The sequence below is a fragment of the Nicotiana tabacum genome, chromosome 24, assembly GCF_000715075.1.
Source record: "Nicotiana tabacum cultivar K326 chromosome 24, ASM71507v2, whole genome shotgun sequence".
NCBI classification, from domain to species: domain Eukaryota; kingdom Viridiplantae; phylum Streptophyta; class Magnoliopsida; order Solanales; family Solanaceae; genus Nicotiana; species Nicotiana tabacum.
Genome location: NC_134103.1, coordinates 63548056 through 63571139, shown reverse-complemented (window position 1 = coordinate 63571139; position 23084 = coordinate 63548056). Strand labels below are relative to the sequence as shown.

The window sequence follows — 23084 nt, the reverse complement described above, 5'->3', positions numbered from 1 at the left end:
CAAACAAAGGCCGTAGTCCAGGTTAAAGGATTAGTACAAAACCTTCCTTACTTAGGAATCCCTAACCCAGAAGCTTTTATGATTGTTGAAACAGATACTTCAGACATAGGTTACGGAGGAATCCTTAAACAAAAGATTTCCATTGAGCCTTCTGAACAATTGGTTCGCTTACTTCAGGAATCTGGAATTCCGCCCAGAAAAATTATTCTACTGTTAAAAAGGAAGTCTTGTCTATAGTGCTATGTATCACTAAGTTTCAAGATGATCTTGTTAACAAAGAATTTTTGGTTAGAGTAGATTGTAAATCTGCTAAAGAAATTCTTCAAAAAGATATCAAAAATCTTGTTTCAAAACAGATATTTGCTAGATGGCAAGCTCTACTATCTAGCTTTGATTTCAAAATTGATTTCATTAAAGGAGAAAATAACTCTTTACCTGTTTTTCTAACAAGAGAATTTTTACAGGGAAAAAATGAGGTCTTTCAAGCCTAACACTCCCTCCAAAGGAAAAGAAATCACTAAACCACAAATGGCTAGACCATTTACTCCTCTTCCTATCACTCCTAGCAAATCAACAGCCCCTCAAAGGCCACAACTTTCTTTTCAAAACCGATATACAGCTCTAGCTGAATATCCGAAATTACCAGCACCAATTCCCGTTCCCTCAGAGAAACTTACCAACCCACAACCTAAGCCTTTAGAAAAAGGATCAGCATCCAGCTCTTCAGTTCAGACAAAAGAGAGCTACGCCATGAAAGTTCCAGAAACTTCCGCAGAAGCAGTCAACCCTTCAACAAAGAAGAATTCACAAGAAGATCTTCACAAAGAAGAAAAGTTCGACTACATTACCATCCAGGTATTACCCATATTGGCTCTAGACAAGGAGTATGAAGGTCTCAGGATAGAAGACCTAATCAAACCTTGTTTTACGGATTTCAATTATGTGGATACTGACAGTCCATATAAGACGAGGAGATTCTACGAAGCTATCCTCATCGATACAGACTCCATTGAAGTAGAACATACTTTATGTGATAATAGACCAGGGTTCATTAATTACTCCAGGTTTACCATTAAAAAAATCTTATCACATTTTGAGTGGTTTGTAGATCATTTGCACACACCAGTAGCACTTACCATGACACATCGTCCCCAGACTTATAACTGGCACGATTATAAAGCAGCATGGTTTAATTTTCTGTATCATAGGCCAGGACATACTTGGTTCGTCAAGTATAGCTTAGATATCACTAAAGCTATAATTCCTAGGTGGTTCTACGAATGGTGGAACCTATTCGGAGGAAACCGAGAAATCCTCCCACAACAATTCCTCAGCAGGTTTGATGATTTTCAGACCAAAGAGGCCATTTCCACTTTACCTGAGCACATTAAAATGTGCAAGTATTTTATTCAGAAACGTATATCCTTCATTATCAGTTGGAATTTCACTAAGGCAGAATTTGATAGAATGAAATATCTATCTAAAGAAGTCAAGATCAAAGGATGGACTCCTAAACAGCAAGTCCCCAAAATCCCTAAGAATATCCAACAAAGCTTCCCTAAAGCTTCACCCTCCAAGGCAGCTCTCAAAGAAAAGCTGAAACAAGCCTTACAGAACATAGACACCTATGAAGAAAGCCAAATCATGCAATTGATTGAAGACGCTGCTTCTACAGGAGAAAGCAGCAATGGAGACATGTGCGATCCAAAGGGGATTGCTTTGGCGTACATGGACCCAAATTACGACTAAAAAGTCTACATCAACCAAGACCGACAAAGTCTGCATCAACAAAGGAATCTTATCCTTTTTACTGTTTACTTTTAAAAAGAAGACAACTTTCACTGTTTGGACAACCCATGATTGTTTGTCGATCAAATCTGACCATATAATTGTAAGCCTAAAGATTAAAGGTATTCCACACTTAGTCTATATAAGACTCCCATCTCCCATTGTAAGAGGCAGAAGAAAATTCCCCCAATTTTCTAAGACCTCTCTCCCTGCATTCTCTTATTTTCTACTATGTTTTAATGTTCAAGAAATAAAAGCTTCTGTAAGTTTTAAGGGCTTTTCTTTTTACTGTTTTAAATAGAATTTTATACTGCACTTCGTTCCGCCTCTCCTTGGTATCAGAGCCATGTTGGCAGTATACGTATTTAGCATGAGCAGCTAAGTACATAAACTGTCTAGGGCATGGCAAAATTACTTTTATTATAAAATTTTAAACTTTAATTATACTTATATCTATTTTATATATAGTTCTTTAAATTCTGGTTCTAAAATGCTTCAAAGTTCCATATGAGGTTATTATTTTCTCTATAAGTATGAAGTAACCGATTAATATCCGGCTCAGACGTTGGCTAGCCTGAAAGAGATAGGTTGTTGTTGCCGAGGTAGGCTGTTAAACTTTGCTAGGTGATCCCGTCGCTAAGATGACTTTAGAGAAAAGGATGTAATGCCAAGAAGACACCATTAAGAAGCCTTTAGATCTAAGAAGTTAAGGTACTGTATCTAATAGATATATGCATATTTACTGTTTATTTATACGTATTGAATAGTTATTTTAGCTCTATAAGCCCCTAGACTGTATTTTCATATCATGAATTCAAACCAGCATATTTTAAATAGTGTTAATTTATCTTCTGCAGCAACTAAGATTGCTAAACTAGAAACTGATTTACAAAATTGGAACATCCCCAATGAACCTTTTAAAAAGATTTATGAATTAGGAAATTTCAGTTTCATTAAGAAGCATAACATTAAGACCTGTGAGTCCACTATTGCTATTAATAATTCCTTAGAAATTATTAAATTACTTTCTGAGCAAGATTTGAATAGATATAGACGTCAATTCAATTACTTGCATATTGGTCTGGTCCAGATTGCTGTCAAACCTCTTTTCAGAAAAGGTTTAGACGTACCCATCTGCGTCCTTCTAAGAGATGCTCGTCTCTTGAACTTCGACGACTCTCTCTTAGGAGTCCTTCAAAGTAACCTAGCCAATGGCCCGGTATACTTTAACTGCTATCCTACTTTCTCTGTAGATATCAATGACCCTAATGTCATAGATACTTTGATCTTGAACGTCAAAACCAAGAACATGAATAGCAAAATTAATACTCGTGAAGTAGCTATCATTCACAGAGTCTATTACAGACTCATGGACACTACTCTTGCACCTAGAGCTCGAGTTGAAAGTGTCAAAGGAGTCACCATGCTTATGGAAGCAAATACTGATCATAGCACGGTATTTGTTCCTAGACTCCTTAACTGGAATGATATACTCACAAGTGATGAATGACACTTCGATGCCATAACTCAACCTTCTACTTCGAATCTTGAAAGATCTCAAATTGAACAGGTAATTCAATTTTCTGATGGATCTATTGACCTCAAATTCTTAGGTTCAAGTTCCAATCTTCCGAGCAGAACTAATTCTTTTAGAAGAAGGTCTATTGTTCCTTCTGTACCTTTTTCTTCTAAACCCCCGGAGGACAGCGTAACTGAAAACGCAACTTCCGTTCTGATTACTGGTAATGACAAAGGGAAAGTCACGGGAGCAGACTTCTCCCATACAGTCCCAAAAGTCTATTACCAAAATCATCCAGCTAGTCCAACCCCTAGCGATATGTATCCTCCTCAGGAAGAAGTTCCTGAATTTCTCAAAATGATCAGATCCGGTGATCCTTACACGTTGGATCAAAAGAAGATCGACCGTCAGTGGTCTCATCCTGACAATATACCTAAAAGAAAATGGTATGTTGCCACTTATTCTCTCAAACAGAGAGAAGACTTCAGAAATTGTTGGATATCAGACATGAAAAGAATGAGATGTGAAATTGATTTCTTTAAGTGGTTTGAAATATCTGGCAAATACGAACATCAGAAAGACTGCCTGCAAGTCCTCATAAACAAGTGGTATACAGGTAACAACAAAGTTGTTGAGTCTGTCACTCCTCCTCTAGAAGGAATAAAAATCCCAGTTTCCAATACTGTTATCTCTGCTTCTCCTTTTAAAACCAAAAGCGAAAAATCTACGAATATAGTTGCTTGTTCAGATCTTGATCGAGTTATTGAACAAAACAACTACTCAAATCAACTCCTTCATGTCATCTCAAGACAAATAGAAGACTCCAAAGAAAAGTCTCTATTTAGTGGAAAGCCAACCTTTTCACAACCCAGTTCTAGTCAGAATATTGAACCAAACCCAGGTTTCAAAATCGCTGAGTTTTCAAAAGACAAATATCCAAAACTCAAAGATACCTTTGAAGTCAGTGGTAATGTTCTTGACAAGATCAACAAACAGTTGGCCAATTTCAATATTTCCAAAGAGGGTATAAAGAGGGAAAGATATCCACTATCCAAGAGAAGGAAGACCTTCTCCAAAAACTTTCCAACGAACGCTTTCATAATTACAAAAATTACCATAAGCGTCCCTCATTTCCAGATATTCAATATGAGGAAAATCATTTCCTTGCCTCTACTTCTCACGAAGGAAGAAGCATAATTGAATGGAACATTGATGCTTTAGCAGAGCATCAAATTTACCATAAACTTCATGAAATGGGAGTTTGCATTACAGCTTACAAGATAAGAGGATCTTCTGACAAAGAAGTCGCCTCTATGATTGTAGCCGGATTTACAGGCATGTTGAAACATTGGTGGGATAATTATTTCACCGAAGATGTTAGACAGGCCATCTACTCTGCTACGGCTGTTGAAACCGTAGTCAAAACCGAAGGAATTGCCTCTACTGCTATGGTTATAGGTGGTACTTCCACTCCTATGGAAACTACTTCCCAGATAACTAGAGAAGACGCTTGTGCTACCCTTCTCTGCCACATAGCAAAACACTTCATCGGAGAACCAAAACTCTTCCAAGATAGAAGTTTACAAATCCTAAACAATCTATCATGTCCATCCTTAGATGACTTTATCTGGTATAAAAACCAATTCATCAGCAAGGTTATGATTAGACCTGACTGTCATCTAGATTTCTGGAAAGAACGCTTCATCAGCGGTCTCCCTCCTTTATTCGCTAGCAAAGTCCGCACCAAGATTCAAGATCGTTGTGAGGGTAAAATTCCTTACCATCAAATGACTTATGGTGACATTGTTAGCATTATCAACGTTGTAGGTCTAGAACTCTATATTGACATCAAACTCAAAAATCAGCTCAAAAAAGAGCAACACTCTTCTAGAAAAGAATTAGGAAGTTTCTGTCAAGACTTCGGTTATACAAATATTGTTGCTCCTTCTACTCATTCTTCCAAGAAGGACAAAGCCTACAGGTCTTCCAGAAAGACCCGTCGCCATAAAACTAGGAAAATTTCGATGATTCACCTAGAAAGAAATCCAAATTCAGAAGACCTACAAAGTCTTCCAAAACCAAAGATATCTGTTGGAACTGTGGTAAAACCGGTCACAGGGCCAGCCAGTGCAAATCTGATAGAAAGAAGAAGAAGATTAATCTTCTTGAAATCAGTGAAGATGCCGAAAAGGAACTCTTCTCTATTCTGGAAGAACCCAACTCAGATTCTTCCCCTGACTATTCGACGGATTCGTACAGTGATGATGAAGATATCAACATCGCCTCTCCTTGGTATCTGGAAGCTCTAGTGCTATTATTACCTCGAAACCTTTAATGGGAGGTTCAAACTACTTAGCTTGGGCTTCATCTGTCGAGTTATGGTGTAGAGGTCAAGGTGTTCAAGATCATCTAATCAAACAGTCTAGCGATGGAGATGAAAAGGCAATAACACTTTGGGCAAAAATCGATGCTCAGTTATGTAGCATCTTGTGGCGATCTATTGATTCCAAGTTGATGCCCTTGTTTCGTCCATTCCAAACATGCTATTTGGTTTGGGCAAAGGCACGCACTTTATACACTAATGACATATCTCGCTTCTATGATGTGATATCACGGATGACAAACTTAAAGAAGCAGGAATTGGATATGTTTACTTACTTGGGTCAAGTATAGGCAGTCATGGAGAAATTTGAGAAGTTGATGCCAGTTTCTGCTAGTGTGGAAAAACAACAAGAGCAGCGACAGAAAATGCTTCTCGTTCTTACTCTCGCTGGACTTCCTAAAGATTTTGATTCAGTACGCGACCAGATTTTCGCTAGTCCGTCTGTCCCGACAGTTGATGAATTATTCTCTCGATTGCTCCGCCTTGCTGCAGCACCAAGTCCACCAGTGATCTCATCACAGATACTTGATTCATCTGTTCTTGCATCCCAGACAATGGATGCTCGGGCATCTCAAACTATGGAGCATAGACGAGGAGGAGGTCGTTTTGGAAGATCTAGACCCAAGTGTTCTTATTGTCACAAACTTGGACACACTCGTGAAATGTGCTATTCCTTACATGGTCGTCCACCCAAAAATGCTTACATTGCTCAAACCGAGACTCCAGGTAACCAAGGATTTTCTTTATCTAAAGAAGAATATAATGAGTTCCTTCAGTATCGAGCAAGTAAGCAGACATCTCCACTAGTAGCCTCAGTTGCTCAGACTGATACTTCTGTTACTGGTAATTCTTTTGCTTGTGTTTCCCAGTCTAGCATTCTTGGCCCATGGGTCATGGACTCAGGCGCTTCTGATCACATCTCTGGTAATATATCACTTTTGTCAAATATTGTATATTCACAGTCTCTTCCCACTGTTACTTTAGCCAATGGATGTCAAACTAAGGCAAAATGAGTTGGACAAGCTAATCCCTTGTCTTCTATCACCCTAGATTCCGTTCTTTATGTCCCTGACTGTCCTTTTAGTCTTGCATCTGTTAGTCGTTTGACTCGTGCCCTCCATTGTGGTATATATTTTATTGACGATTCTTTTATTATGCGGGACCGCAGTACGGGACAGACAATTGGTACAGGACGTGAATCAGAAGGTCTTTACTACCTAAACTCACTCGGTCCTTCCACAACATGTCTAGTTACAGATCTTCCAGATCTAATCCACAAACGTTTAGGACATCCGAGTTTATCCAAACTTCAGAAGATGGTGCCTAGTTTATCTAGTTTGTCTGCATTAGATTGTGAGTCGTGTCAACTTGGGAAACATACCCGAGCCTCCTTTTCGCGTAGTGTTGAGAGTCATGCAGAGTCTGTCTTCTCCTTAGTTCATTCTGATATATGGGGTCCTAGTAGAGTCAGTTCATCCTTGGGATTTCGTTATTTTGTCAGTTTCATTGATGATTATTCAAGATGTACTTGGCTTTTCTTAATGAAAGATCGTTCTGAGTTATTTTCTATATTCCAGAGTTTCTGTGCTGAAATCAAAAACCAATTTGGTGTTTCTATTCACATTTTTCGCAGTGATAATGCCTTAGAATATTTATCTTCTCAATTTCAGCAGTTTATGACTTCTCAAGGAATTATTCATCAGACATCTTGTCCTTATACCCCTCAGCAAAATGGGGTTGCTAAGAGAAAGAATAGGCACCTTATTGAGACTGCTCGCACACTTCTAATTGAATCTCGTGTTCCGTTGCGTTTTTGGGGCGATGCAATTCTCACAGCTTGTTATTTGATTAATCGGATGCCTTCATCTCCCATCAAGAATCAGATTCCGCATTCAGTATTGTTTCCCCAGTCACCCTTATACTCTCTTCCACCTCGTGTTTTTGGGAGCACGTGTTTTGTTCATAACTTAGCCCCTGGGAAAGATAAGTTAGCTCCTCGTGCTCTCAAGTGTGTCTTCTTTGGTTATTCTCGTGTTCAGAAGGGATATCGTTGTTATTCTCCATATCTTCGTATGTACCTTATGTCAGCTGACGTCACATTTTTTGAGTCTAAACCTTTCTTTACCTCTGCTGACCACCATGATATATCTGAGGTCTTACCTATACCGACCTTTGAGGAGTTTACTATAGCTCTTCCTCCACCTTCGACCACAGAGGTTTCATCCGTACCAACCGTTGAGGAGTCTAGTGTTGTTCCCCCTAGTTCCACAGCCACAGGAACACCACTCTTGACTTATCATCGTCGTTTGCGTCTTCCATCAGGCCCAACTGGTTCTCGTCCTGCACCTGACCCTGCTCCTGCTGCGGACCCTGCTCCTAGTACACCGATTGCACTTCGGAAAGGTATACGGACCACACTTAACCCTAATCCTCATTATGTCGGTTTGAGCTATCATCGTCTGTCATCTCCCCATTATGCTTTTATATCTTCTTTGTCCTCGGTTTCCATCCCTAAGTCTACAGGTGAAGCGTTGTCTCATCCAGGATGGCGACAGGCTATGAGTGACGAGATGTCTGCTTTACATACAAGTGGTACTTGGGAGCTTGTTCCCCTTCCCTCAGGTAAATCTACTGTTGGTTGTCGTTGGGTTTATGCAGTCAAAGTTGGTCCCGATGGACAGATTGATCGACTTAAGACCCGTCTTGTTGCCAAAGGATATACTCAGATATTTGGGCTCGATTACAGTGATACCTTCTCTCCCGTGGCTAAAGTGGCTTTGGTCCGCCTTTTTCTATCCATGGCTGCGGTTCGTCATTGGCCCCTCTATCAGCTAGACATTAAAAATGCCTTTCTTCACGGTGATTTTGAGGATGAGGTTTATATGGAGCAACCACCTGGTTTTGTTGCTCAGGGGAGTCTCGTGGCCTTGTATGTCGCTTGCGTCGGTCACTTTATGGTCTAAAGCAGTCTCCTCGAGCCTGGTTTGGTAAGTTCAGCACGGTTATCCAGGAGTTTGGCATGACTAGTAGTGAAGCTGATCACTCTGTGTTTTATCGGCACTCTGCTTCAAGTCTCTGTATTTATCTGGTAGTCTATGTTGATGATATTGTTATTACTGGCAATGATCAGGATGGTATTACCAATCTGAAGCAACATCTCTTCCAGCACTTCCAAACTAAGGATCTAGGCAGATTGAAGTACTTTCTAGGTATTGAGGTTGCCTAGTCTAGCTCAGGTATTGTTATTTCTCAAAGAAAATATGCTTTAGACATTCTTGAGGAGACGGGGATGATAGGTTGCAGACCTGTTGACACTCCGATGGATCCGAATTCTAAACTTATGCCAGGACAGGGGGAGCCGCTTAGCGATCCTGCAAGCTATAGGCGGCTGGTTGGAAAATTAAATTATCTCACAGTGACTAGACCCGACATTTCTTATCCTGTGAATGTTGTAAGTCAGTTTATGAATTCTCCCTGTGATAGTCATTGGGATGCAGTTGTCCGCATTATTCGATATATAAAATCGGCTCCAGGCAAAGGGTTACTCTTTGAGGATCGAGGTCATGAGCAGATCATTGGATACTCAGATGCTGATTGGGCAGGATCACCTTCTGATAGACGTTCTATGTCTGGATATTGTGTTTTAGTAGGAGGAAATTTGGTGTCCTGGAAGAGCAAGAAACAGAATATAGTTGCTCGGTCTAGTGCAGAAGCAGAATATCGAGCAATGGCTATGGCAACATGTGAGCTAGTCTGGACCAAACAATTGCTCAAGGAGTTGAAATTTGGTGAAATCAGTCGGATGGAACTTGTGTGCGATAATCAAGCTGCCCTTCATATTGCATCAAATCCGGTGTTCCATGAGAGAACTAAGCACATTGAGATTGATTGTCACTTCGTCAACGAAAAGATACTTTCAGGAGAGATTGCTACAAAGTTTGTGAGGTCGAATGATCAACTTGCAGATATTTTCACCAAGTCTCTCACTGGTCCTCGTATTGGTTATATATGTAACAAGCTCGGTACATATGATTTGTATGCACCTACTTGAGGGGGAGTGTTAGTTTACATCATGTATATAGTGTAGTATTGTCCCACATTGGTAGAAGAATAGTATGTCCTTGTATAGTATAGCTATAAATAAGGACCTCTTGTATTGTATTGTTCATCTAATATCAATAACATATTTTCTCCCGTGCCTTCTCACAGTAACTAATTTCAGTATCCAATATACAATGATGCGGATATTAGTCCAACTCCTCAAAGTTGAAATTCAAAGAAGCAACTAATTCTTGCCAGAATCACTTTGTGCGTCATTATTTTTTAATATTTTTCTTTTGTAAGAAGCAAGTATTCACTTTGTGCGTCATTGTTTAAAGCATACACTCTCTAAAGCGCATGACTTCACCCATGAAGACCCTTACTTTGCATAGCTTCATAGCTTTACGCAACGAAGTTATGGCTTTTATTAACATTGTTTACAAGTCAGCTAATGGCAATCCTTGAACAATAGCACAGCAACACCAAGAAGATGATTTCCATTTCTACATACATTTGTCTGATGAATGCAGCGAGTATATACTGTGACATAAAAGATTTCGGACCTGAAGTCAACACTTGCAATCCACTCTATTTAAGGCTATTTGCTATTATCAGTTGTTCCACGAATGTTGAGCTTCACAGAAAATTACCCATAATCATCTCACCCTTTCTAACAAATGTAATTTATAAATGTAAGAGCGAAGGCATCAAATCAGTGTTCACCCACCCAGGTTTTGAGAACATTTCCAACTAATCCAATTACTAATCGTTTAGTCACTGCCTAAAAGGCCCCACTCATATCCATGCAAACTTGTTAAACCAAGAAATCTCTTCAAAATTTCTAAAGACAACTAAATATTGAGAAGACCAGCATAACACCAGAAAGAAAAAGACATTATCATCAGAAACACTATTACTTACTCTGAAAACCTAGCAACCTGCAACATAACTATCCGCATCAGTGTTGTCAAAAGCGAAAAGCTCTAAAAAGCGCTCCAATTCAATTGGGGCTTTAAGCGCAAAGTGCAACTAAAGTGCGGGCTTTAGTATAGAAAGGCGCAACTAAGAAAAAAAGTAAAAATACATATGTAATACAAGAAAAAAGAAACAAATTCATTCCTAATGTTTTCCTTAACAGTTAATACACTTATTTGCCGATAATATTTGTTGTTTAGTACCGCTAGTCCAAGATAGAACTCATGGGCAATGAGGTGTACGCCTAAGTGCCTTGCCTACACAAAAACGCAGCTTAAGAGAGGCGAAGCGCCCTCCCTGAGCTTTTTGGGGCTTAAGCGCGCCTTAAATGAACCTTTGACAACACTGATCTGCTGCGTTGGTTTAATGTTCAAAGCTTAGACCATAGCCAGGAGGTCCTGAGACTGAATCTCACCTTTACCTCCATCCCTTGCGCCGAATTTCATAATTCCCAAAAAGTGAATAAATTTTCAAGCAAATAACCTAATTCATAATTGCACTAAGCAAAAGTAACAAGATCATTTTCAACATGGTTTGCCAATGTCAATAATGCAAAATACAGATAAGACAATAAAAATGTGCTCTCACATATATGAAGAGATGAGAAGACAAAGCAGTACAACCACTATTCAAATGATGAGAAGAAGCTGAGCAGGAAAAGACACTCCTGTTACTTACTTGAGCTTGATTAGTACACCTAGTCACGTGAGCTATCAGGCATTGTGCATGAAACGCATGACCACACGGAAAGACATAGAAGGGAGCCATTGGTCCTACAGCCATATAACCTCTAGTCATCCGATAATCACCACCCACATTTAATATTTTCCGCCGACAAACCTAAAAATGAAAAAATATTGGAGTGAAGCTTAGTAAAAAGGAAAAAAAGAAAGAAAGAAAGCCAAAGGAATGCATGTACATCAGTCTACGAACAAAAAATATTGCAGATACGATGAAGAATAAAATACTAGCAGGCTACACCTATTATCCTGAAGTCTGCGACAGAATCAGATTATATGCCTAAGAGAGAAAGAAATAAGCAATACAGATACAAGCATATAATGGAGGTAATGCTAAAGAAATGCAAAAGAACAAACATCAGGAGACCATTACCCCACATTCCTCATCCCGATCAATGACAGTATATCGCTGAGCAAGAGCGCTGATGTCATTTCTAATGTTATCGGCACCACAGGTTGCATCATTCATCTCCTGCTTTAATTTTTCAATTTGCTCGTTGTAATCCTCTAAGGATGAGCAAATTGCTTCCTATAAAAATTAAGGTGACCCAATGTACACTGTTTACTGACCAACTAATGCTGAAATTACTCAATTGATCTCAGTACCAAAAGAAAAAAAACTAAATTGATCAGAAAAGACTGAAGCTCAAGCAACTCTTAGCTAGGAGCAGAGGCGGATCCAGGTATGAGTTCATGACTCATGTTCCAACCACTGAGCCCATCACCTTGTTTGAGTTTTGGGTTCATAGTTCAGCATTTTCAGCAACTTCAGTGGATTTTACATAGATAAATCCAAGTCTAGGCTAAAAGTTATGGGTTCTAATGAACCCACATCAATAGTGCTAGATCCGCCCCTGGCTAGGAGTTGGAAAACAGAGACTGAAAATTGATTGTCCAAATAAAATGATTTGCTTGATGCAAACGAATTAAACCATGAAGAAAATGGAAGAATGAGTATTTTTTAGATTTTCTGAACCAATCATAAATTTAGTAACACAGTCATGATAGAATTGATAAAAGAAGAGATCAAAGCATGGTAGGTAAGGTAGTACAAAAATCTCAGACTCAGCCAAATATTCTGCCTTTTATACAGTATGTGTTGTCAACCTGCAGATGCAGGACCATCGAACTTCTCATTGAGACCTACTAGTTGCTCTTAAATTCCACATCTCTTTTCTTCCTTATCCGATTCTTTGACTTTACCTTTTAAACTTCAACTGGTTGATCAGAAACAGCTATCTATGTTCTTTTCCTTAGACAGGTTAAGGTGAGGCTGTAATTTATCTGGTAAGCTATATTACAACTTTCCAATGAAGAAATATAAAGGATTAAAACCAACAAATATTAGAAGCAGTGAAGTATTAAGCCAGTGGAACTTACCTTGAAGTCATCAATTAATGCAAAGTCTGGGAAGAAGGGTAAGATGTCCTCAATCTTTAATAGACCATCAGTTTCCTTGAGAAAAGCAATTGCCTTTCGTATATTCTCCCTTTTGGTTCCTTTTTCCTGCTCAATGACATGCTTAGCAATCATAAGCCAAAGCTTCTTCCTCAAGTCCTCATCATCTTCAACCTTGTCTGCTTCAGCCATCGCAAGCTCTGGATCAACCTATTGAATTAAAGGAAGTTGTGAATGGTGTCTTCTCCGCGAGAGACTTATGGAAAAGATTTTGAAAGTGATGCCAAAACCTGACAGGATCTATAGGTGAAGCATAGAATTTCTGCGTAACACATACATTTTTTTTATTTTTTTTCCTTCTCCCGCATCTTACATCGCTAAAGTGGGCACCGTGCCTAAAACCCAGTAGACGTTAGTGTTTGCTTAAGATATTCTCCTTTGGAAACATTGGCTCAAATACTCTTGAAAGCATTTTTGTTACTTTCAAAAATAAATACAACGCCCAGACAACAATTGTAAATATCAGTAAGCAAATAAGGCAACATAAACTTGGTATATTAGGACTAAAATTAGAATCATAAAAGAAACAAGTTCAGTCTACATCAAGCATTGGGACCAAAAGGAAAAGAAGAAACAGTCGGTAGCAGTAGAAATTAGAAAGGAATGTTTAGATGATATCCAAGCAATCAAAGTGTGGACATTTGATGACTATATGATTAGCTCAACGTTGTTTGTCTAGAATGAAAATATGTCATTTTTCATCATACACAAACTCCACCATGACCTTGATTTTTGGAGCAACAACTTGAAAACAAATAAATAAGGAAAAAATCAATCAGATAAGTTTTGTCGATTTTACACTTTCTTTTTTCTCTTTATTTAGTGTATGTAACAAGTAAAGCTTGTGCTTGCCAACTTATCCTTAGTTTTGTTTTCCTACGCATGTGTCACGCAACAGTTAATAGACCAACCTCATCCCTTCCACTTTTCCATTCAGCTTAAGCCCAAAGGACAGTAAATGATGCATGAAAATTCCTAACATGACAAATCAGCTAGCTTTTTTTAAGCTAATTTTCCACTAGGCGGAATCAGCTAACTTAATAGTTAATGTAGTCATAAATTGCAGAATATAAGCAGGAAGGTTAAAAGACCCACTAGACTACCAGCAAACACAAAGAAGGCAATCAGTATTGGAACAGAACCTGTAGTGCTAGTGCAACTGCTTCTTCATGCATAGACATCATGCTGTATATATGAACACAAGCTCGCATTCTCTTTTCCTTGAGGCAAAGGCGTAGCGCATATTTGGGATCATAAAAGAATTCAGGGCCACCTGGTTGCCCTTTACCAAACTTGCATTCTAGGAAACGCAGAAGAGCATTCTCATCTTCCTACTTGCAAAGAAAAAAGTGAGAGAAAAATTAGGCACAACTAGGCATATTTCTACTTGACAAGCATGCAAATAGACATCTAGCAAGTTGTTGAGTGCATGAAGGCATTCTTGATTCTCCTGAAAGCTATGGTCAATGACTTAATATTCACATTTACATGATAAAAGATCAAAATTTACCCCAAAGCAAAATAGACCTATATAATATGTGCCCCTTTCCTATAAATGGAGGTAGGCCCTGATTCCTTGTGTCAATTCTCCATTGGCCAACTTCTTTTGGCTTGGAATTAATTTGTTTCAGGGACTAAGATAATCCAACACTCCTCTGACGAAGAAATACCAAGTTATAACCAATTACGCGGTACGGAAGAAAAAGCAGAGCACATAAAGAAGTCCTGAGTTCTCCCAATTCTTGCAAAGTATAACTTGTAAAATGTGTTGAACGGGCCTGTGCACCCCCGGGATTAGTCGGGGCTCAAAGAGACTCGGACACCCGGTGCAAAATCAAAAAAAAAAAAAAATGTGTTGAACGGAAAAATAATTAAGCAGTATCACAGTATAAAGCAGATCATGTAAACAAAGCAGTCCTGATTTCTCCCAGTTTGTGCAAGTAACATTTGTTTATCTTGTTACGGTGAAGTGTAAGCTACCTTTTATAAATTTGAATAAACTATGAATGAACAAAATGAAATAAAAAATAATTTTTCAAGATGAATAGCTATAGATAGGAAAATTAACATAATGCTTAAATTTTTCCGTGGTTTCTTCACATTTGCAACAGAAAAAGGGAAGAAAGATGAATGTGAAAGATTATATTCTGTAAATGAGTAAAATTAGATGCAAACAGACCATTCGAAGATATCATGGATGTGTTATTATTTGCATATTTAAAAAACCTCAAAGAAAATGGAAAGATGGATAAATCCCGCATGCACATATGAGACCAGATAAGCATTGCAAAAGCTAAATAACTTGAACCTTTTTGGCGTATAAGGAAAGTAACAGATTGTGAACGCCAGGATCCTCATTTTGTAAACGATGAACACAATACTCCAGGTACTTGATTACTTCATGAGTTTCATTCCTGCAGGTGGCATACGGTAGAAACGATCTCATAAAAAATAGTAGAACTGATATTAACCGAAAAATACTAAGACTATGCATATAAAGGATATCTTGAATGCGGGAAAAAGAAGGAAAAGGAGGGCCTTCAGAGTGAAGAAACTCATGCTGCACATTATGACATACTGCTATTCCACATATATTGCTAGAGCACACAAAAGTCTTCAATTTCTGTAGAATCCTAGATGATTGAATGAGATTTGTGCAGTTTCTTTTTTTCTCTAGTATAAAGTATTAAGTAATTATCGGAAAAAAACTAAAAGATATATGGAAATCAACATGAATTTACCTTTGCAACAAGTCAAGGAGAATTCACAGAAGAAACAAAGAGAACAAAGCTGAATCAAAGCTTTTCAATTTACAAAAGATCGGTTGAATGCAAACCAAACTGACAGTTCTTCTCCTAAATAAGTGAAGAATCACAATATCCAGATCACCTTAAAGTTCTGGAAGTTGAAGGCTCAAGCCATTTGATGTACAGAAACACTATAACACAGGATACTTAGAAAGACTTAACCGTATGAAATCCTAACAAAAACCCAGCAAATGATGTTTGCTTCACAAAATAAACCTAGATGGTAAGGCCTATTGGTGTTTCTACTTTCTAGCCTATAAAGCTTCATGTTTTAAGCGAGTTCCAGCCTTCCTACGAAAGATACCATAGTGACCGCTATAAGAACTTTGGCAGGTACTAAACATTGCCTTACCTTCTCAAGTCCACCTTTAAATTCAGAAGAAGCAGGGGGGGTAAATATGTTGAGCCAAGTGTAGTATGGTCTAGTATAGGCACTTCTAGGCCCCTTCTCTGCTACTGGATCACTCCAGTGCTTTGGGTACTACAGAACCTCTGCCATTCATTGCAGCAGAGCCGTTCCATGAGCCCGGGTGTGCGCTAAGCGCAGTTCTTTGAATCAAACATTGAATGAAATCGATTCTTTTTTATATATCAAAATCTAAATCGGATAGTATAGATGGTGGATATATCTTTCTGTTTGTATTTTCTTTTTATTTTGTTTGAGCCCGTTTACCAGCCTTGAACCCTTGACCAAGTAGTTTCAAGATAACTTCCCACCACTATGAACAAGGATGGCCAGTATCTTTCTGTTTGAATATATTACTAATCAAAATGGATTTACATAGTGTTGTAGCATAGCAAGAAGCCCCGATAGTGTTGTAGCATAGCAAGAAGCCCCGAATCAACAAAAGCAAACCACAACATTTGCTTTCCGCCACTCAGGTTTCAGCAGAAATTTTGAGTAAATTACAAATAACATTGTAATATCACAAACCAAAAGTACTCCAGATATTAAAGAGGGTACCGTCAGCCATTATACAATCACTATTAGAATGTTCAGTATTAGCATTTGTGTTTTAAATTAGATATTGTCCCACATTGAACAAATATCATATGTGTATCTTGTTTGACATCTATAAATAAGTATCTTGCATGATTAAGTCATCTCTATGTCTCTTCTCTTCTCTTATTTTTGACATGGTACCAAAGCATTTACAATTCTAGTCGAGGCTTATGTAGCTTTTGCCTACCAGTAAAGGTAGCCTTATGTTTGCCGGATCAAATTTTATTTCTTTTCACTATTTCCTTATTTCCCCTTCTTTCTCGTGGACGTTCAGGCCACACCTTGTCCAGCCATAATCTACCATTCTTCCCTATTTCTAGTGACCTTTTCGGCCACATGTTGCATATTTACGGTGATTGTCCAACAACATTGTGCCTCTTTTTCAAAAATTGCTCCTACAGCACAGCACCTCTTTTCTGGTGGCTATTCCAGCGCCACCACTTCTCTCCAATCGTTCCGGCAACTTTTACTATGAGATTCCAATGATCAGAACATTTACAATGACTTTCAAGCATGTTTTTTGACAACGTGAGTTTAGACACCTAGTAGTTACACAGTGTAGTAATTACACAACTTCGTAAATTCAATGACTTGTTTGTTTGCAATAACATAAATTACATTGTTACTACCAACATGTTACAGTGGTAATTGCATAATTAGAGATTTTGTTAATTAAAAATGAATATTAATCTTATAAAAATTAAATATGCTTTTTAATATGAAAAAGTAAATGAGTTTCAACGGCTGACAGATATGTATATCTAAGAAATATTAAATCATTTACTAGGTAACTTAAAATACATATTTTTGGTCAAAAATATATTACATAATTGTAATTGCATAACTAATATTGCGAACAACCAATGATATCTTTCAAAACAATTAAATCTAAAAAACATTAGATCATCATTATTACTAGGTAATTTAAAATACATATTTCCTATTGAAAATATATTAAATAGTTATAATTGCATAACTAGTATTGCAAACAGAAAATGGTATCTTTCGAAAGAATAAAATTTTAGTTCTAATTAATTGATAATAAACCAATTACAACTCAAAATATTCCAACCAACTCATTTGAATATTATTTTTAACTAAAAATTCATTTCATTTTTAAAATGATAATATATATATATATATATATATATATATATATATATATATATATATATATATGTGTGTGTGTGTGTGTGTGTGTGTGTGAGAAAGTATTATCTATAAACAAATATTTGCACTAATGATTAGATTTGGAGTATGTTTAACAAGAAAACAAGAGTAGAAAAATAAAAGTATTAAGGAGTAATTTATATTTGTAAAAATAACAAAAAATCACCTAAAAGTAATTACAGCATGTAATTACCACCAATTAGTGACCCCCCCCCCCCCCGGGGGGGGAGTTGGGGGTGTAATTGCACTCCTTCAATTACAATTAATTCAATGTTGACCAAGTAATTACTTGGCCAAATAAACAAGCCAAATTGTGTAATTACAATCCAATTCCATGTAGCTTTCCAAACACACCCTTAGGCAAGTTTTCGTTTGACAGCTTGTTTTCGAGTTTTCGGATTATGCAAACTCAGGTAGATTTGCCCACCTTGCTTCAAGGAACATGTCAGAATTTTAGTGGTAAACAAGTATGCATCGGTTCCAAACAAGTTGGAGTCGGCATATGAATACACATTCCTTTTACTATAGTCCAATAGTGTTAGACTATTATACTTCCTCCGTTTCAATTTATGTGGGCTCATTTGACTGATCATGGAGTTTAAGAAAAGAGAGAAGACTTTTGAACTTGTGGTGTAAAATGAGGCACATATATTTTGTGTGGCTATAAATCATTGCATAAAAGTAAATTATTTCCAAATAAGAAAAGAGGTCATTCTTTTTGGCATGGAGTAAAAAAGGAAATAGGTTCACATAAATTGAAACGAAGGGAGTAGTAAAATACTAAAGGGTTAAATTCTAAAATTAAATTTTGCCACATGGACAAATACCATATATTTATTGTGACTGACACATAAAACTACGCAATATTGTATAAACAAGTCATCAATATATCATTTATCCTTCTATTTTCTTGTTTTCTCAAACAGGAGAGACAAGAGTAAACAGGAGAAATAAACCTCCAAAAATACCAGGATGTAAGGTCGTTGCGAATTCTATCTACTTCTTATTGATTAGAATATCTCTAGATTATTTTCACATATTAGCACATGTTCTCATGTATATTTTATATTTCAGCAACTGCATAGTAATTAGTAAAATGTAAATTAGACAACCTTTTGAATGGCATCCCATAACCAGTAGGATTGGAATGTAGTTGCAAAGAAAGCAATATTTTACAGACAAATATACAAGGACATTACTCTATGCAATCTCATTCGTTTAGTCTGCAACATGCACTTAATGAACATGTCACATGGCTTTTCTTGGAGAAGCACCTGAAATTTTTGGTAATGAGTGACAGTCAGACACAAACCAAGACTCTACCCACTCCTGTCCCATGTTAAATTGTGTGAAATAAAAGGGCAGCCCGGTACACTAAGCTCCCGTTCTGCGTGGGATCCGGGGAAGGGCCGGACCACAAGGATTTATTGTAAAAGATTTAATAGTTGAAAAGGGAAAACTTTAATATTTGTTTATATATCTTTCGTATACAACAAATAGATGTCACTTGCGGTTACTAGGAGTTCAAATCAATTAGATGTCAATCAACTGAGGCAGTGTCATTAGACCTTAATCTATGTTAAGACCAATTTGCAGGAAAAAAGAACACAACATAGTCCTAGAAACAGTAGATTAGTGACAATCAGTCATAGACGTAGTCTCAATACCAGGAAAAAATATATAATCCTCACCCATGCCCTGTAGCCAAGGTTTAGTTGACTGTCAAAAATTGCCATCCCTCTCTACCCATTTGCTCAAGAAGCAGAGAAACCTTCACTAACAATAACTTGCGATTGACCAGTCAGTTAAAGGAAACTTCTAAACCAATGCACCATCATGGAGGAAGGAAGTGAAATAGGAACATCACCAGAAATGATGCACTTTCAAGGTTTTGCAACTCTCAAGCACAAAGAAAAGAGAAACAAAAGCACCCCGCTAAAGTTTTTCACAAAACTAGCGAAAGCGTTCTTCAAACTCACTTGAGAAGAATGTGAGATGAAAAGAACCTTAGCCACACGTTCTTCAATCCCGCAAGATTGCAAGAAGCGTTGAATAAAGAAAGACGAGTCAACCAAAAGAGAAATTACGTTTTTGAAGCAAGAGCTTAGAAAAACTAATCACCAACCTTTATTTTCAGCATATTGAGTCGTTTAAATAGTCCTTACAATGAGTAAAATTGAAGAGGTTAAGGTAAACTAATCCTAATTGAACTAGACTAAGAATAAGGTTAAGAAAAGCCTATTCTAACTAAAATAGAAAAAAAAATTCTAGTAGGAATGGAATATCAACTAACAATCCTAGTTTGACTAGAACTACAAATATAATCCTACTAAAAGAGAAAATAAGAAATCCTAATCATTATGGAAAAGAAATCCTAATCTTAAATGGATTCTTGGACTTGTTGATTTCTTGGATTCTAGGCCTTATTGATCTTGCATCATTCCCCCCTGGTTGAAAAAAACTCGTCCTCAAGTCTAACAACTTACATAGATGGTGCAAGAATTGCTATGGTAAAGAATAGGTACCCAAATGCTCACCAGGTTTTAAATTACATCTTGCTAGCTTATCATAGAGCTTCTTCATGTTGGAAGAAAATTTAGAATGTGGTCGAACTAAATCCCACTTTCTAAGTTTCAATTTTCTACCAAGCCGACTCTCAAACTTCAACTTACAATATGAAGTTATTGATGTCAGAACTACGTGAAACTTAGCCAAATCCATGTCTAGCTTTGAATTAAGCATTGAGATCAACGCTCTTCTTGAGACTGCATCTATTCGTATGCTTGTACGCCAACAGTCACTTTCATGATGGCCATATATATTTATGAGGTGAAGACATCTTGTTTCTCCAACATACCTTAAACTCTCCATTATCCACTCATTTTTAGGTAATCCTTCCTCGTGTTCATGCATATTTTTATGGACTTTAGGATTAACGCAGTATGCTGACTTGTTTGGAATGATCGCGTCAACAATCAAGTCAATATTGTATTGAGCATCTCTGAAAGGCGGAAAGTCAATGACACACATAGCTGGATACTCCAATGGATCATCGTAAAACTTCGGTGGTAAATCCTCAACTTGTGGATCCAATGCATGTTCCTCGTCTCTTTGATAATGGTTTTCATCAGTTTCGTCCTCTTCACGCCCTTGATTATTTGTATATTTATCATATTGGGCATGGGACCTTGGGACTCTTACGCCTTGGTCAGCTTCAACCTCTTCAGCTTGCTCAATATATCTTGTTCTTTGTGGTTGAAGTGGTGGATATCGAAGTTGTAGACGTGGTGATAGCACTGGTATGTTATGTGGTGGTAGAGGTGGTCGTGGTGGTGGAGGTAGTAGGCGTTGTGATAGATTTGGTGGCTGATTTTGAACCACCATGTGTTCAACTAATTCAGCTAAATTCTCCATTGATTCCTTCAGGCCATTTAGCTTCACTTCAATTTCTTCATCGTCTCGTTCAAGGACTGTAGTTCTTAATTTTTTGAATTTTTAATTGAAGATCGATTAGAGAGAATCCCGAACTTGCTACTTGCTTGTCTAGTGACACGAAGAATAAGATAGCAAACCAAGAATTCGAAACTGGAACATATGCTTTGATACCAAATTGATGTACTTTCAAGGTTTTGAACCTATCAAGCACAGAGAAAAGAGAAAAACAAAAGAACCTTCAAACTAGCGAAAACGTTCTTCAAACTCACGTGAGAAGAATGTAAGATGAAAAAAACCTTACTCACACGTTCTTCAATCCCGCAAGATTGCAAGAAGCGTTGAATAAAGAAAGACAAGTCAACCAGAAGAGAAATCACATTTTTGAAGCAAAAGCTTAGAAAAACTAATCACCAACCTTTATTTTCAGCATATTGAGCCCTTTAAATAACCTTACAATGAGTAAAATTGATGAGGTTAAAGGAAAACTAATCCTAATTGAACTAGACTAAGAATAAGGTTAAGAAAAGCATATTCTAACTAAAATAGGAAAAGGAATTCTAGTAGGAATGGAATACCAACTAACAATCCTAGTTTGACTAGAACTACAAATATAATCCTACTAAAAGAGGAAATAAGAAATCCTAATCTTTATGGAAAAGAAACTCCAATCTTAAATGGATTCCTGGACTTGTTGATTTCTTGGATTCTAGGCCTTCTTGATCTTGCACCAAGAAATCAGATAAGGTCTCCTAAAAGGAAAGATTATCGAAGTTGAAGCATCAGTAAAATAAGATAGGCTAGGACGCACATTATATGCACGTTGGTTACATGACAACTCTTTAAGGACTAAAGTAGGTCACACATGGAAAAGAATCCAATTCAACTTCCCCCTCTCCACAAAACTAACATACAACTAAAATGAAAAAAAACTTATCACATAAAAACGAAAGGTCATGAAGAACATGTCAGTAAGAAGAACATCACAGAGCTCGATGTGAGGTAGAGATGCACATTACTTTGCATGTGGTTCACTTGAATAACGCATCATTGCAGGAATGAGCTTTCTCGGGTTCAAACTTTTAGTGGTCATCCATGACTCAACAGTTTCATATGCATCAAGCATGATGAGGTCTGGCGCAAACTTGTACTGTAATAGAACAAAAGAATCATCACTTCAAGCAATAAAAATTTCACAGATTCCGGCTAAGAAGTTCTCAGCCAAGTAGGGGATGGTGCTTTACAGTAGATTTCAAACATAATCACTACTTAATACTCCCTCCGTTTCAATTTAGGTGAGGTAGTTTGACTCGGCACGGAGTTTAAGAAAAAAAAATGACTTTTGAAACTTGTGATAAAAGCTCAAGGGGTAAAGGTTTTGTGGGGTCATGACATTTGTTTGGTTATAAAAGCTTCTCATTAAGGGTAAAATGAAGAATTTAAAGTTGAATTATTTCCAATTGTAGAAATGTGTCATTCTTTTTGGAACGGACTAATAAGGAAAGTGTGTCATCTAAATTGAAACAGACGGAGTAGATTTTAACGATACCTGAAGTTCCGTTGAAACATTAGGCTTCTGAAGAACCTGTAACGCCTTCTTCGCTTCTCCTTGCTGTGTATTTACATGGAAAAAGAAAGACAAATTAGGTTTCACGCCAACAATCAACTAATGCATCAAGTTAGTGTTACTATGAGCACAAAATGCAGAACACATCCAAAAAGATCCAAGAATTATTTTTCTTCCCTTGGTCTTATTCATAAGTGTGCA

At 37.4% G+C, this 23084-nt stretch overlaps 1 protein-coding gene across 3 annotated transcripts in view; it reads right to left on the bottom strand.

Annotated features, from left to right (window-relative positions):
- LOC107829786 (vacuolar sorting protein 18) overlaps positions 1–23084 on the bottom strand; it is a 75428-nt gene that overhangs the window by 10861 nt on the left and 41483 nt on the right. For all 3 annotated transcript variants that reach the window (XM_075248223.1, XM_075248224.1, XM_075248225.1), the window contains 7 exons: positions 22866–22928; positions 22336–22466; positions 15213–15318; positions 14047–14235; positions 12827–13054; positions 11820–11975; positions 11385–11546 (listed from right to left, as the gene is read on the bottom strand). In XM_075248223.1, coding sequence (XP_075104324.1) covers positions 11385–11546; positions 11820–11975; positions 12827–13054; positions 14047–14235; positions 15213–15318; positions 22336–22466; positions 22866–22928 — 1035 coding nt within the window. The remainder of the gene's footprint in view (positions 1–11384; positions 11547–11819; positions 11976–12826; positions 13055–14046; positions 14236–15212; positions 15319–22335; positions 22467–22865; positions 22929–23084) is intronic.